This window comes from Archocentrus centrarchus, chromosome 22, assembly GCF_007364275.1.
Source record: "Archocentrus centrarchus isolate MPI-CPG fArcCen1 chromosome 22, fArcCen1, whole genome shotgun sequence".
NCBI classification, from domain to species: Eukaryota; Metazoa; Chordata; class Actinopteri; order Cichliformes; family Cichlidae; genus Archocentrus; species Archocentrus centrarchus.
Window position 1 is genome coordinate 21,902,072 of NC_044367.1, and position 16,138 is coordinate 21,918,209.

Sequence of the window (16,138 nt, forward strand, 5' to 3'; positions counted from 1 at the left end):
TGTAAGTCAACAAGGAGTACTGCCGTAGCACAACCCCTGTGTATCAAGATGAGCAGATGCAGCTTTTTGTTTGCATGATAAATAATGCACAACTTATTCACTGAAAATATACTTGCTTGCTTGCTGCAGTCACAGAAGTAGCATTTGACATCACGGGCTTCTTCCAAGTCAAGCAAATTTCTACTAAAAAAACACCACTTATCACTTCAAGTACAGTCACACACTTTAGTTAGGAATACTAGATTAAAATACCAACAAATGTCCCTTTACAGACTGTGATCTAGCAGTATGGAGTCAAGTTATGACATGTTTCTAGAAAACGGTTCATATGCCCAGGCATATCCTGCCTCTGATATTGTATATCCCAGGAGGTGTACACTCCAGAAGCCAAAAAATAAGAACCCAGACAGGGAAGGACTCAGTAAAAATGTGAGATATTAGCTTGCAAATTTGAAGAATGTGGAGTATGGAATGTCCATTACACCAGCTGAGCTTTACACTAATAAGAGAGCTGCTGTTTGTCTAACCTCGATACAACGCGCACACTGTGCCATCATGCTAGCAGTGATCTATGCAAGGAACAATATGCTTGGGTCAGAATTATCACTCCATGGTAACTTACCATGGTGACACTGAATGAAGAGAGACAGCATCTTGTCTGCAGTCTCGTCTCTCTCTCACACACACACACACAGACACACACACATTCAAATGAACTGAAAGACTACACCGAAACAGATTCAACTGTGTCATTATGCTTCTGTTCATATGCCAGCAAGCAATGAATATTACTAAAGGTTTCCAGTGAAGCAATGTCCAATACATATCCAAACCATCACCACTGATTATTATGCAAACAACACTAATCTGCAAGGCAAGTAAAAATACCTAAACTAACTAACCAAAACCAAACTGCATTTGCTCTGGGGCCTTATCAATATTACACTGCCATCACAAAATGTAAACTAGTCATCAATTACTAATGGTAAATCAGATAGAATGCAATGTGTACAGTATGTTGGAGAGCTGTGAGCTGTGTGTGGTACATACCCCGCAGGGAAGGAGCATTAGCATCCTGAGGCTCAGTGAAAGCTGCCTGGTTGGGCAGACTGTTTCTGGAGCGGGTCACTGATTCCAGCTGGGAGGCCCGACCCAGTAGGGATGCCGCATCCAAGACTTCCCCTTCTTTGGCTTCCAAGTCTGACTTGGAAGTGGTAAGGGGCCGAGGCCCCGCTGGAGCTCCTAGGCGGCTGGGATCGTTAAGGCATGCAGCCGTACCACTGTCTAAGCTCAACACTCTGGCATGTGTTTTGGCACTGCCTGTGCTGGGGGTACGACGGGAGGTGCGCCGCTTCCCTCCGTTTCGCAATCCTGTCTCAGCTTTTACTGTGGTGGAAGAGGAGGAGGGTGCAGTGGCTGCAGCGTGCTTGGCTTTCAGGGCCCTGTAGTGGCTCTCTGGTGAGTGACAGGAACGGGAGGTGGCACTAGATGAGCTGTCTGTACTTAGGTGCTGGGTGGAGCGGAGACTGGAGGCACAGCTGAGTTCACTCTGATCACTAGAGTCATCCTCTCCACCACCAGTGAATACAGCACTACAGGGCTTGGCCATAGCACGCATAGACATGTAGTCCCGGTGATGGCTGGCATCAAAGCTGCTTGCTCTCTTCTTTCCAGTCCGCCGACGTCCACTGCGACCTGCTGACAGAGAAGAAGTCCTCTGAACTATATTAGCCGACTTTGGTTGAATGTTGTCTTTCACCTGCTCCTGCTCTGTGACAGTTACACCTGTTGAGCCATCAGCACTGGTCCTGATGCCAGGCTCTTCGGTGCACCTGCCAGGTTCAACCAGTTCTTGGGTTGCAGATGACTGTGTGTCCACAGTTTGTTTAGCAGTCAGCTCATTGGCATGTGGGTTTTTATTGGCTTCCCTGGAGGGAAGGTTACCAAGACTTCGAAGGCTAATACTAGAAGTCCTGTCATCTGCTAGAGCAGATACTGTCTCCCCTCTTTCCCGTGCACGTTCATCCCCTGAAAGTGAGAGCAGGCTCTCCACATGTGTTGAGCTGGTCTGTTCACTGTGGAAGCTGCTGACAGTGCTGTTGGTGTCTCTGTCTGTGCCACTGCAGTAACTCTCAGTGGAACCACTACTCCGAGTACTTAGACTCCTCAGGCTATCAGCACTTCGCTCCCCTCCTTGGGACTTTGCTCCTCCACCACAGCCTTTTCCACCACCACCACCACCACCTTCCACCTGGTATAGTCCTGAGCTACCTTCCCCTGCTTCCTTAGAGACTGAACGAGCAACCCTGTGTTGCTCTTTGTGTCTGTAGCACTCTACTCCAGAAGTTGAGGGCATAGCTTGGTCCTGCTGGTGCAGGACGTCTGCCCCCTGTCTGTCACACACCCCTGGCCTGTGTGGTCTGGCAGCTTCCAACTCACACACAGGGTCAAGGCCGCCTCTTCTGGGTGGAGGATACAGAGCAAAGTCTGGCAGACACGGGTCCGGGAAAGCAGAACCTGCTGAGCTAGAGGTCCGAGGCAGGCCTCGAGAACGGAGCTCCTTCCTGAAAGTCTGAGATTGCATGGACGAATGAGAGGTCACTTCTGTGTCACAGGAGGAGTGTGACAGGTTGAAGTGATAAGCAGCAGAGTTACAGAGATCAGCAGGCTCCCTGGACAGCTCTGAAGGACACAAGGAGGTTGATGGCTGCAAAGAGGCGAAGGAATCATTGGGAACGAGGCAGTACATCTTTGTGTCTGAGAGTAGATCTAAATGGATACAAAGAAATAATATATTGAGGAAAATGCTGTTTGCCAGTACCATAAAATAAGCTTATTTATAAGTGAATGTGTGTTTACCATGATCATGACTACAGCTCTCAACAAGAGTCAAACTCATGTCATCTGAGGTCCTTTCCACATCTCCTGAAAATACAGGGAAAAACACCTTTTAAGAAAATAAGTATCTGAAAATCTACACATAACTGGCCCCTACAGAGAATAAAGAAACAGACACTATTGCCTTGTAGTAAGAAATGCTTTTTCTGAGAGATGTCCCTAATTGTTTATGGGGAAAAGCCAGATTTAATGGAGGTAGGAGCTGTTCTGCATAGATTCTTTGAATCTATCGATGGCAGCACAAGATAACAATTGAACAAAGATGTAACTGTTAGGTTTCCTCTTGGAAATAAATGTTACGTTTTTTTTTTCTTTTTTAAGAGCTGCCATGACTTCCTGGAAGTCTGTTGCAAACTGTCTAAGTGTACAGTAAAGAGGAGGGGAGATTAAAAAACTAAATCCCTGCAGAGTCCTTGTCCCACTTCAGACCATTTAGTCTCATCACAAACTGCCAGCTAATTAGAATGGCATCGAACAGACTCACTGAATTATTCAGGCAACGCAGACGCCTCACTCAAACGCTGAGTACAATGGCCCCCTAGCACAGCTACAAGTACAGCTGTTGTCTTCATCTCGGTGTTTCAATAACTTGCTCCCAGAGAATGACTACAATGCTGGGTCTTATTGTATCCTTATTGTATTACACCCCCCCCCCCCCCTTTTTTTTTTTTTCCAAACCCAGCAGCGCCTGTCAAAAGCTGCCTTATCATGGTGTGACTGTTGAGGTCACAGCAATGCTGAGTCAGGCTACATCTCCTGGGCAGCTGGGTGGGGATCAAGGATGTAGTAATTCCACAAGCAGAAAGTGTTGCAAAGAAGATGTTAAACCAACACTTGTAATGTGTCACTTCTTTCTCTTTTGATCGTTTGAAGTTGAGTAGGCACAGAAAAAAAAAAAAAAAAGTTGTTTGGCATATTACCTTTGGCAACTGTTGCTCTTCGATGAGTAGATGCAATCTGAAATTTGAATGAGAAGATAAATTAAGCTATTTGTCTTTCAAAAGGAAAGGGTCAGGATATCAGAAGCAAATTTCACAGCAAAATGCTCATCGAGCAAACTGACAAGGCGTGAGCTTTATGTAATACGACATCGCAAAGAAGATGCTGTTTGTGTATTACAAACAGCCAGTGCCTGTGTGCCGTCATCAGAGAGAAAAGTTTTGGCTTCTCTGCCAACTCGCCACACAGCAGCTGAGCAGAACGTGCAGGCTGATTAGAGACTCAAGGACATACAGTACAAAGACACAGAACACAGCACCCATGGGGATTCAGAGGTTAAATATATCTCACAGAATAAGGCAGCTAAAGAACTTTGAACATTAAAGGAGATATCGGCCTGACAGCAATATTTGAAAATCATTATTAATGAAAACACTCCTCTGCACACGCACACAGCTTCCTCTAGTCCAGCAACAACAAAAAATATTTAAACTGGACTTTATCCTTTGGATTTCTCACGGTTGCATGCATGTCTTAAATTACTCTGCTTACAGTAACCACAATACACATAATAAGACATGTATTATAGTTTACAGAAAAAAATATGTACATTCATAATCTGACCGTACATTATTTTAGGATGCTGCTTCCATTTAAACAGGTCGTTTCTGAAAAACCTTGTTTAAATTCACTACTGGGACTGTTCCAGAAAGTAGTGCTTCTTCCACTGTGGTGATTTTATTTTTTTTTAAGCATTCAATGAAATGTAAACAACCTCATCTGTGATTTGGTGCACTGACACTGGTACATAAACACTGCTTTCTCCATGCTGGAAATGTGATATAAAGTCACTATAAAGCCAATTATGGAACACAGTGTGCAGCAGGCCAGCGCTCTGCTTACCTGCTGGTTAGACTCCATCCCAATATAGGAGTTCCTGGAACTGCAGTCCACTGGTGGAGTCTCTTGTCGGATGAAGTCTGCCATCTCAATACCCCCTCCAGGGTCCCTTTACAGACACACAAACACATGCACACGCTTGTGTTACAAGCACATCGATGGAAACCACTGAGGTCATCCTGGTTGTTTAACCCTGTTACATGTCATTTATCTCCTTCAGAGAGAAAGAAGATGTCGTCAGACTCATGTTAGAGGGAAAACAAAACAACAATCACAAGGTGAAATCATTAAATCAGGCCTTTATTTTAACTCTTTTGCATAGGCTTTAAAACTCCATTGAGGGACCAAAAACAGATGAAAGCATCAGTGATTTTTCTCCGGGTCTATATTTAGCCCAGACATGTTTGTTTAACCAGATGGTATGCAGAAACAAACAACTTGCCAGGGATATAAATCATTTTCATATGCCAAAAATGTTTCATAGCAGGTCAGACCACAAAACAAACACTCCAAGTAATCAACTATAACATGCAGCACCAAAAAAAAACAGAGACTGGAAAAAGTAGCAGCAAGTGGAGAAAATGAGTGGGCAGTGGAAGAAAAGAAAAGAAAAACCCCCAAAAAACCACCTTAATGAACGTCAGCTAAGCTCGTCTACAACGCTGCAAGCCCAAACAACCTAGAATGCTACTCCAGATGTGTGGGCAAAGCTATGACTGGTGGAGAGGTCTCATTCTTTTTGTTGCCTTTCCCCCGTCCCAGCATCCTGCTAAGCACTGCTTCTGGAATGTGAGTATGAGTCACTTCTTCAAGTCACTGGCAGTAAAAGGCTGAGACCTCACTGGCTTTTGTTCACTCTGAATGAGAGTGAAACTTAAATGATAGAAAGCTGACATTCAGAGCTGGGCTTCTACATTCATTTGTACTTTGTAAGTGTTAATACTACCTATTTATTAAACCTGTTTAATTATTGCTTATTATAGATGTCATTGTCTGTTATACTGTCCGATCAGAAGATGGGTACACTGTGGTCACAAAAGGATGGACACGGTCAGCAACAATACTCAGGCAGGCTGTGGCATTTAAACAATGATCAACTGCTACTAAGGGGCCCAAGAAAATATCCCCCACACCATTACACCACCACCAGCAGCCTGAACCACTGATACAAGGAAGGATGGACCCATGATTTCATGTTGTTTATGTCAAATTCTGACCAGGTAATGTTTTTCCAAATTTCTGTTGTCCAATTTTGGTGAGGCTGTGTGAACTGTAGCCTCAGTTTTCTGTTCTTAGCTGACAGGAGCGGACCCTGGTGTGGTCTTGTGCTGCTGTAGCCCATCTGTGTTGTTCAACTCGAAGCAGTCTAGTCATTCTCCTCTGACATCAACAAGGCATTTTCACCCAGAGAACTGTTGCTCACTGGATGTTTTCTCTTTTTCTAACCATTCTCTGTGGTTGTGGAGGAAAATCCCAGTAGGTCAGCACTTTCTGAAATACTCAGGCCAGCCCGTCTGGCACCAACAACCATGCAATGTTCAAAGTCACTTAAATCACCTTTCTTCCTCATTCTGATGCTCAGTTTGAACTTCAGCAGGTCATCTTGACCCTGACTACATGCCTAAATGCACTGAGCTGCTTCCATGTGACTAGATGAACAGATCCAATATTTGCTTAAATGAGCAGCTGAACAGGTGTACCTAATAAAATGCCAGTGAATGTAATGCTACAATGTACTACTGATTCTTAATGTCACAACAGATGCAAATTAGCTAATATGCATTAGTATTCATGCATATACATGTGTAGTGGTAAACGGGACGCACAAACACCTTTGTAACAATGTGAGGCAATGGCTGCAGAGCAGTAACTGAAGCATACGAGAAAGAAACAGAATCAATGATCCTCTTTTGGGAGGACAACAACTGAGAAAATGGTGGCAGAATTATAAAATCCAAGGGAATGTCAGCAACTTCAAGCATTTCTTTAGTTTCTATATCTGTGATCACTGAAATTAAATTTAACTAACTTTAACTACCAAAATAAGTGCCTGAAAGCATTTTAAGATGGCTACCAAGTAGTGAGGCTTGCTTCTAGGACTTTGGCAGTGAGACACATTAAACTGGGAGGAAAGGAAATAATAAAACCCAGTGCATGCTGGGTAAAGGACATGGGAATAACTGGAAAACCTCTCATTTCGCTCAACTGGTAGCACTCTGGAGTTTTCAAAAAAAATTTTTTATTTAAGGAGTAGTCCCTCACTTGGTTTGTTCTTTAATGCAAATATGTGGGTGACATGACATGAATGTTCCTGCCAACATTTTCACACTACTTCACTGGCCTACAAGTGCTGGTAGCGTGCCAAAACAAAACCAACACAGAAATGAACCAGCAAATGCAGGGGATGAAAACAACCACTAATGTAAGTAACACACATTTCACAGAAAAAGAGGGGAGGAAAAAAAAAAAAAAAAAAACAGCTTTGGAAATTTTTATGGCACAGAAAATGCATCAAACACCTTTATTAATCCTCAAAGACAAACACAACACAATATTTCTGGACAAATCTAAACCTTTTCTTGCTTCTTAGAAAACCTTATAAGTCACCTTTAAGTGTGGGCAACATGAATGAGACTAACAAATAACCCGGTAATACTTTTTACAACAAAGCTCGGCAACAGATGCCTTAACCTAGGACAAATTAAATATCACCGAACTTAAAGGTAACTTCCTGACGTGGCGTCAGCATGTGTCGTAATAATTTTAAGCCCTCCTAAAGCATCAGTTACGTGCGTTGCGAGCCTAAATGTAAGGTGAACAGCCTCCTCACTCCTGATGTTACAGCTGCCCTTTGAGGAACTTGGATGCTACATATGTTTCACATGTCATCACTAGTCCAGACCTCTGTCCTCAGCGCCATTGCACAACTGTAGATTACATCATCTTTAAACAATTTAACCCCACACCATCATTAGAAAGCGTGACGTACTTCACCTTAATGATCTTACACAAACTTCACAAAATACTTGATCAATTGTGCACCTCAGTCCCCCATCTCCAGATATTAAATCCACCATCAGTCTGTGCGTGACATGAACTTACCCTGGGCCATTGCTGTCCTCCCGTCGGGTCACGCCTCCATCATTAGCCCCCTCAGTACCACCTCTGCTGCCCTGATTCTCCTTAGCCTGATGCTCCACCACCTCCCCCTCATCCAAGGCATGGTGGAGGCGGTAATTCACTGTCTTCAGCAGCAGGAACATGGCAGCAATCACACCGCAGTAGATTCCCACTATCACCATGGTTGGCGGCAGGGCCTGATATTAGATGAAGAATGAGGCAAAAAGGTTATACAGACTGCCCTCGTACCATTTTGACCCCCCCCCCCCCCCGCCCGTCTTACACATTTCACATTCATTTCTCTTTTCCGTATTTATCTCAGCAGCCCAGGAGTGATTTAGATTCAATTTGGACATTCAGACATAATGACACATCATTTATAAACCCCTGACCTGGACCCAAGCATTGCCACAGAGCAAACAAGCTCTGCTAAACACAGCTAAAGATGACAAATACATTACTGCACCCACTGTGAAAATTATTACGACACATCTGCATTGTTTTAAGAATTACAGCATTCCATTATTATTTTTATGTCTGTGTAGTGAGGCATCTGGCAGGGAGGCTATTACAGAAAGAGATGACAAAATGAGCTCCAGAGTCTCTCTCTTGTCCTTGAGAAATCCCCCCCACCCCCCTGCATCTGTTTGCAGTTCTCACAAACAGCAGCAACGCTACTCAAACTTGCGGCTCAATATAAACCACAGAGCTGACCAACGCATTTCCACTCCAGGAATAGAAAGGAAACCACAAACCTATTTCAAACACCAGCTTCTCTATATAGAAGTCAGCACAGTCATTCACAATCCTGCCAACTGTTATAAATGTGTATTTTAAAAACACAGTGGTGTACAGCACATCAAAGTTTGGCAGAATTAGTCCTTTAAATGACGTGCCACAGAAAAGTACACCTTTAGAAGGCAAAGCTCTTTAGGAAACGTGTAAACAAAGCTATTTGGGGGATAAATAAAGTGAGCAAACAGCGGTATTTGAGTCTGATTCTTGGGCATTTACAGGGGCAGGATCACTGCTAACATCCCTGTCAGCTGTGCTCCTGCAGTCACAGCTGGTAGCTTCTGGTGGTACCGCAAATCACTACCGACAGGAGGAAAACAAGTAGATAATAAAGAGGGGGAAGGGAGAATAAGTTCACTGATTACAGCGGGACACAGTGTAAATATTCAAGCGGACCTTAACTAAAACACAGAATATGAACAAAAAGCGCATTTCGGTCCAATCTAGTTGATGGACAGTACACTGAAACCGAAGGGGGTTAAAGGCTCTTTTGTTAATGTTCCCACCAGAATAAGGCTTATTTGCTAAGAAATCTTTAGGTTTAGTGGATAATTTTTGATAATCCCACTATACTTAAAATATCCCGCTACGTTCCCTTAGTTTAATGAGAGCTTACATTGTCTCCGCTCCAGATAATAGACCGAGACCGACCGTTAGTGCGCTGTGGCTGCTAACCTAACGGACAGTCGGTTTGGTAACTTAAGCTGTCAACAGTCATGACAAATACAAAAAGAAATACCTGTATGTGAGGTAAAATAAATAAATAAATATAAAACAAAGAAATAAAAGGCAAAGCGGCTCACCATGTACAGCGTGAAGGGGAAACATAGCAGAAAGAGCCAGATGTAGAGATGCAAAGCGTTGACGAACGTATTCTGATTGGGGTCGTAGTACCATCCGCCTGTGATTGAAGCCCAGACCCCCTGCCTCAGAATCTGGAGAGTCTGCGACCCCATAATGTTTGGTCCCCTCCGACGAATCCAGGCGGAACCGACCGACACGACAACCAGGGTGACACGCCAGGGCTAGTCGTCGTTCAACATGACAAACGGCGCTCTGTTTTCAGACAGTGGCCTGAAAATCTCCTCTGCAGCCATCTTCTCTCTGCAGCTAGCCAGCCAGCTGGGGCACTGTTTCAGTCCTCCAGTGAGGAAGACTCCTATCCCACCACGCCCTGCGAGAAAGTTCTTCTTCGTGGAATCGGTACACAGGCAGCCGCTGTCTACAGTAAATATTAACAAATAAAAAAAAAAAACAACAAAAAAATACACACAACTCCTTTGTGCTTTCACCCTTCTGCTGTCCACTCACTCTTCCTACTGGAAAATTTTAAATTTCCGGTGAGTAGGCATGCTTGTTTGATTGTGACTCACTGGAGTGATGAAGCATGAATGTAGAAATTAAAAAGGTAATTAAACATGGAGAGATCGAACTAAATGTGACTACATGGCGACACCTATTGGGGGGAAAATTATCTGCAACATTAAGGATGCAAAATGGTCCTCAGATCCTCTCCCGTTAATAAAAATGCGGAAAAGTAAAAAAAAAAAGTGAAAAAGTGGTGCCTGGAAATGAAATATAACGTTGTTTTTCTAGTTAAGGTGGAGTGACCTCCAACCACTGTTAATTTACAGTGCTGTGAAAAAAGCCACACCCAGGCCTGATTACTGTTAGACCTGTTGAATCGAGAAATCACTTAAACAGAGCCTGTCTGACAAAGTGAGGCTTAAAGGTCTCAAAAAGCAACACATCATGCCACAAGCTAAAGAAACAGCTGAGAAACAAAGTCACTGATATCCATCAGTCTGAAAAGGGTTACAAGACCATTTCAAGACTTTGGGACTCTAGCCTGGAGTCACAATTCATGTGAAGGGGAAAGTGTGTCCAAACTTTTGACTGGTACTGTATTCATGAAGACTACTGAAAGAAACTACAAAGAAAGCTGCCTAAGAGAATTCAGGCTCTGCTGAAGAATAAAGGTGATCATACCAAATATTGACTTTCAAGCTCATTAGAATTGTACCAACTTGGTTTTTCCCTTGTATTCTGTATTTCCATTTGCATGTTTCATTAAACCACTACACCCACTTTCTTTTTTTGTAGCAAAATATAAAGAAATTAGGACTGGCTCAAGATTTTTGCACAGTACGTTATCTCTCTGCAATCCTTTGGGTGCTCCATACATCAATATCGACTGGATCAAAGAAAGGATAACTAGTTTTTGGTCTGAGGATAATTATTAAACATGTTTTGCTGTAGTTAAACAGGGAAAACACCACAGTGCAGGAGCTTTGAGTGTGAGATTTAATTACAGGTTGAAATAAAACAAATGTGAAGTCTGTTAAATGTCACAAATTAAACAGATCAGAATACATTAATGGATACAATTTAATATAAAAACAAAACAAATCACAAAAGCAGGGTATTTCTTCCAAAGCAGATGAAAGTGTATGAAATTAATTATGAAATTAACGAGCCATGTTTGGGTCAAGAGGCCGTTTGCTTTCCAGATGAGATGATGCACCGTTACACATCTCATTTGTAAAGCAGACAGAGAATTAAACGTTCCTCTGAAGTCACTACAACAAAAAACATTAAGATGATGTCAACAGTAAGCTGACACAGATGCTGATGTCAGCTTATCATAAAAAAAAAAAAAAAAATCCTCCACTTTGAATCACTTGTTTGTGCTGCAGCTGCCTGAAGCCTATCAAGAGTACAAGACTAATGCTGCAGTGTAAAAGTAGTCTTGACACTGACACAAACAACTGACGCTTTTTTATTCTCAGTATTCTATAAACTGATCAAATGAGCACAGACGCAGATCGTCTTTCAGTTTTGAGAAGGAAACATTAACGTCTCGAGTCATTATTCCAGTGAGTGCTGAAGAACTCTCAGAGAAGTGCTCAATTTTCCTGGAGTGTAAGGAGAATATCTGTCACTGTAGTCTTGGTCTTTTCTCAGGAGGCGGTTTGTTTGGTGGAGCTGGGGCAGAGGACTTGGTTGCCTGCTCCCTCTCCTCTTGCTTCACTGTTTCTGTGGGAGGTTCAGGCTCCTTTTTCACCTCAACTGCAATACAAAAGCCCCAAGTTAAAAGAAAACTCAAGAATTTGGCCTTCAAGGAGCCACATTAAAATCTGAACATAAGTGACTTTAAAATTAAAATATTCAGCTGAAAAAAGATAAACATATCGATTTTTTTTTTACTTTAATCAAGCACTATGAATTCAATGCTGACAATGAAGGCAAGATTTCATGTATGAAAGGAAATGTAATCTACAGAGTGTTAAGCAAGCACTTCCAGATAGACCTTGACAGATACTATTACATATGATTAGGATCTGTATACAGTAAAATGATTTAAATATTATACCTGGAATAGGCTTCTCACCAGGCTTAGGCTGAAAGTCCAGAAATAAAAAAGGAAAGAAAATCAATTGGATTGACTTTTATTAGACTCAAAATTCAACTGAACAAGCTGGATAATAACATCAGTGTGAAAAGTACCTGATAGAAAGTTGGTGGAAATTTGGACCTGAGGTCCAAAAGGAGCGTGTCAACACGATGCCTCTGAAACAGAGAGCTAGGCTCCTCTTTCTTCTTAGTCTTTGGTTTGGCTTTTTCTGTACAAGAGATTAATGTTAATCACCTTCACCTAATGTTAATCCAACAAGAGAAGTTAACATAGCTCTGGCAGGTGCTGTCTCCTCCTTTTGTTGTTCTCAGTATTTGTGATCACATCACAGGAACTCAACTTATAATTAGAACACAACCTATATGTCTAAACTGTAAATGACCAAACAGCTAACCTCTCTCCTCGTGGTCCTTAAAGTGCCACCAGTATCCTTTGGATGGGTGATAGCGACAATATGACATGGCCTCATCAAAAGCAGACTGGATTCCATGCACAGCGGAAAGCTAAAAAGAGATGTGATTCATATTAACACTGATCTCTCATCATGTTTGCACAACTAAATTTATGTTTAATAGAATTATAATAGATTTTTACCACTCTGGAGCTAATAACTGTTCCCAGGTCTGGGGCCTGATACACGACTCCAGCTATGATGTAGTAGTCGGCCAAAGGAACGACTGATATACAAACAGACAGAAGTAGAAATTCAAAGAATGTGAAATGTGAGACTTTAAAAATCTAACATATAACAGTGCAAGATTTATGCAGTTGGATTATTATGCAGCTGAAGAATACCAGAAAGGACAGCAGTGGTAAACAGTACAAATAAATTACTATTTATTGACTAAACATCCATATGCATCATGACATTCATAATAAAAAGAACGGTGTGTGAAATCTGAAATGGATAAGTAGTTAAATAAATAAAAAGGACTGATACAGACTATATTCAATCAGAGTTTTTGGAGCTCACCTTGTGTCTGTGTGTGCCTCTGTTGTTTACGGATTATATAAAGAATTGGCTCCTGAGCATGAAGGAGGATGTATTCAACTCCCACCATCTGACTGTAAATTAAACAGAAACAATGTCTGCACAAACTTGCAGCTGTGGAGATATAATATTTCAGACCTTCAATAGAACAAATGCCACTAACATATCTGTGTTTTATCAAAATTTCTGTGTAATGGTTTGTTTGCACTCAAGGTGAGGGTGGAATTTTGCCAAATTAACCACAGAAATGACCATATCATTTATATATGAGAGTGCGCGTGTGTGCGTGTATTTTGGGGGGATGGGGCGGGGTCTACTTGACAATAACATTCTGAGCAGAATGTGTCCCTTTTTAATACTTAATAATTTCAGATTTTTAAAAACCCTTTTCACTGATTTGTATCCATCTTGCAGCTGTAAAACAAACTTACTTCAGATGATCCACAGTAAGCCGCTGCATCTTCACTACCTCATTATTGCAGGTTCGGTCATAGAAGGGGTTGCTTCTGTCAGAGAAGTACTCCAGCACATTTCCAGGACTAAGACCTGGTACCCAATTGCTGTCCACCCAGGATATCCCGAGAAGGTTGTCTGCAAATTAAGCAAGCAGTGAGCTTATGAAATGACACCATGAACTGATGCTGCATGGGAAATGGCCAGCATTTACATGTTAGGGTTGAAATGACATCACAACTTGAGATGGATATTGTGGGTATTGATAAGCTTTATTTGATAAAAATGCCATTATAGTTTATCAAATCTCTCATGCACTCCTGATAAATTTTGTGTGAGGGAAACGTAGACCTACACTGGTTTTCAGAGTCCATCATAGTGTTCCATGGCTAGTTTAAATTTATTCAGTGAAAATCTGTAGAAAAATAACAATGGCACCTCCTTGTTTTTGGGTTAGCAGCACAGGGTAGTGTCTGTGGCTCTCCATGTACTGTAGCACAGGTTGAAGGCTAAGCAGGTGGCACACACACACATATCCGTTCAACTTCAATTGTTACTGCTATAATTTTGTGCTAAATCTGTTTGTTATGACAAATTGAAAAGTTGACAGCCTGCACTACAAAGCAGGATTTCATCTTATCCAGGTAACTTCAGTAGTAACCCTGGGCTTTCTGTGCAATGGAGGTGGTTCGCTTTTTACTGAGATACATCGTTATGGTAACTTACGATCTAACCTGCTCTGAAGCAGTCTTAATGATGGCCTAATGATAGAGCTGTGATATTGATAAATCTGTTAACTTACACAGTCAGAATTTTGACCAACTTTCATTTCTGGTTTCAAGTAAGCTAAAATTAATTAATATAGCAACTCTTTCCCAGTCTTACTGAGCAAAGAACTTAAAATGCACACTTTTAATACCACATTACTCTATAGTGCTTTTCCTCTCACACACACTTTTGTGTTGTTTTCAGTCTGTATAATGTGTTTAGCCTCTTGGTATTTTACCCATAGTTACCAGCGCACTTATTAATAATTTTGATTGGTCAAATGATGCCTTTCATGTGAACGCGCATGAGAAACCCTGGGTTAACTTAGCGAGTTGAAAACCAAGGGAGAAAAAATTCTATTTTTGATTATGTTGAACTTGCTCCTTTAAACTAACCATAAACACAGAATCTAGTTTTAATAATACGCAGTTGTGTTTTCAGGACTGCTTTTTAAAGGTATTAGTAAGGTACTTAGGCAATTTAGGCAAGTTTAGGTTTATTTTAACAATTTTTGTTGCAGCCTGAAAGAAATTCAGCTTTACACTAAACTAATCACACAAATAAATCCTGTTAGATCATGCATTGCTTTCATTCAAAGAAATGATAATGTCCCGGAACAGCTAAACCGAACCACACAGCAGCGTAATTACAACCACCATTACCAATTACACAGACATCGCTGTACCAAAGAAGCACAAACCACTATGATGTTAGACGGAAAACTACAATAAACTTAAGTTATTTTCTGGTGTAATTACTACCAAAAGCTCTTCTAAGACAGGAAAGCTAAGCTGCGTTAGCTGACATGCTAATCAACGCGATATTAGCGTTAGCTGAAGCTGAAGATAAAAAAACAATACAGAATCTAGGCTCTGTTTCCGGAATTTGAAAAACACGGGGATTTTGTACTAACTAACACAGCATATCTGCTAAAAATAATACAATGGCAATAACTTTCTAACAAATAATAAAACGGTGATTTAGCTACCTCTGAAATCCACCGACGCCATGATGTAAACAAGCTGTCTCCTAAGGATTACGTCTCCTATAGCTAAGCCTTCAGGTCGTATTTTGATGGCGTCATCAGAATATGATGACGATGAAATGAGAAATACTTTCTTTTGTTACAGCAGCTGAAATAATAATAATAATAATAGTAATAAAAAAAATAAATAAATAAATAATAATAATAATAATGATGATGATGATGATGATGATCTCAGCTTCCTCGGTAAATGGTCCAGCTTGTTGTTTGTAGAGACACCCAGGTCCTTCCTGTCCCATGGTAGACACCGGCCATATGGCTGTCCTTTTTTTCTCTCTCTTGTCTTACTCACATTCAGAATTCCTCCCAGATCACGCCACAAAATCATCCTGTGATCCTCCTGCATGTGCACTTCAGAAAGAAGGTGAGCATCACCATCCAGCCATTACTATTTAGAGTGGAATAAGGTGTCAGCAGTATGTGATGACTGCATCATCCACTCCCAGATTTTGTCTGCATGGAAACTGCAGAAGGTCAAGGTTTTTTTCACCTGAATGTTTAGAAGTAATATAATTCCTAAATAATGAATGTTCATATTTATTATAAAAGCGCATGAAAGAAAGGGAGCAGCTTAATGAGGCAGGAAATTGTGCAAATGTGTGCTTTATTTATCACAGATAATAGTAAAATCCAAACACAGAAAGTACGCCGTCACTGTTTCTGTATTTAACTATATACAGTCTAGGAGAAAGCACTGAATATTTGTAATAAATACTGCTGGCCTAATAATAACAACCTTAATGAACATATTACATAGAATCTATGTAGTAAATGTGAGGGTTCAAATATTAATGGGTGGACAGTATTTTCCATC

At 41.3% G+C, this 16,138-nt stretch overlaps 2 protein-coding genes across 3 annotated transcripts in view; both read right to left on the bottom strand.

The window, feature by feature from the left end:
- pcnx1 (pecanex 1) overlaps positions 1–9,957 on the bottom strand; it is a 31,911-nt gene extending 21,954 nt beyond the window's left edge. For both annotated transcript variants that reach the window (XM_030718782.1, XM_030718781.1), the window contains exons 1-6: positions 9,456–9,957; positions 7,840–8,054; positions 4,741–4,846; positions 3,819–3,855; positions 2,860–2,925; positions 1,051–2,769 (exon numbers count right to left, since the gene is read on the bottom strand). In XM_030718782.1, the coding sequence (XP_030574642.1) occupies positions 1,051–2,769; positions 2,860–2,925; positions 3,819–3,855; positions 4,741–4,846; positions 7,840–8,054; positions 9,456–9,608 (2,296 nt within the window). In that variant the 5' untranslated portion in view covers positions 9,609–9,957. The remainder of the gene's footprint in view (positions 1–1,050; positions 2,770–2,859; positions 2,926–3,818; positions 3,856–4,740; positions 4,847–7,839; positions 8,055–9,455) is intronic.
- Positions 9,958–10,942: 985 nt separating this feature from the next.
- Positions 10,943–15,336, bottom strand: med6 (mediator complex subunit 6). Its single transcript, XM_030718849.1, has 8 exons — positions 15,268–15,336; positions 13,490–13,649; positions 13,041–13,132; positions 12,662–12,744; positions 12,462–12,570; positions 12,160–12,275; positions 12,026–12,053; positions 10,943–11,721 (listed from the first exon to the last, which is right to left on the bottom strand). Exons 1-8 carry the CDS (start codon positions 15,287–15,289, stop codon positions 11,591–11,593), a joined length of 741 nt encoding a protein of 246 aa, XP_030574709.1. The 5' UTR covers positions 15,290–15,336; the 3' UTR covers positions 10,943–11,590.
- Between the last annotated feature and the right edge of the window lie 802 nt (positions 15,337–16,138).

Coding starts and splice junctions, on each gene's coding strand:
- med6 (XM_030718849.1), bottom strand. CDS start 15,289: ATGGCGTCGGTGGATTTCAGAG. Junction 13,650..15,267: donor GGCGTCGGTGGATTTCAGAG/GTAGCTAAATCA, acceptor CTTAATTTGCAG/ACAACCTTCTCGGGATATCC. Junction 12,054..12,159: donor TTCCACCAACTTTCTATCAG/GTACTTTTCACA, acceptor CTGGACTTTCAG/CCTAAGCCTGGTGAGAAGCC.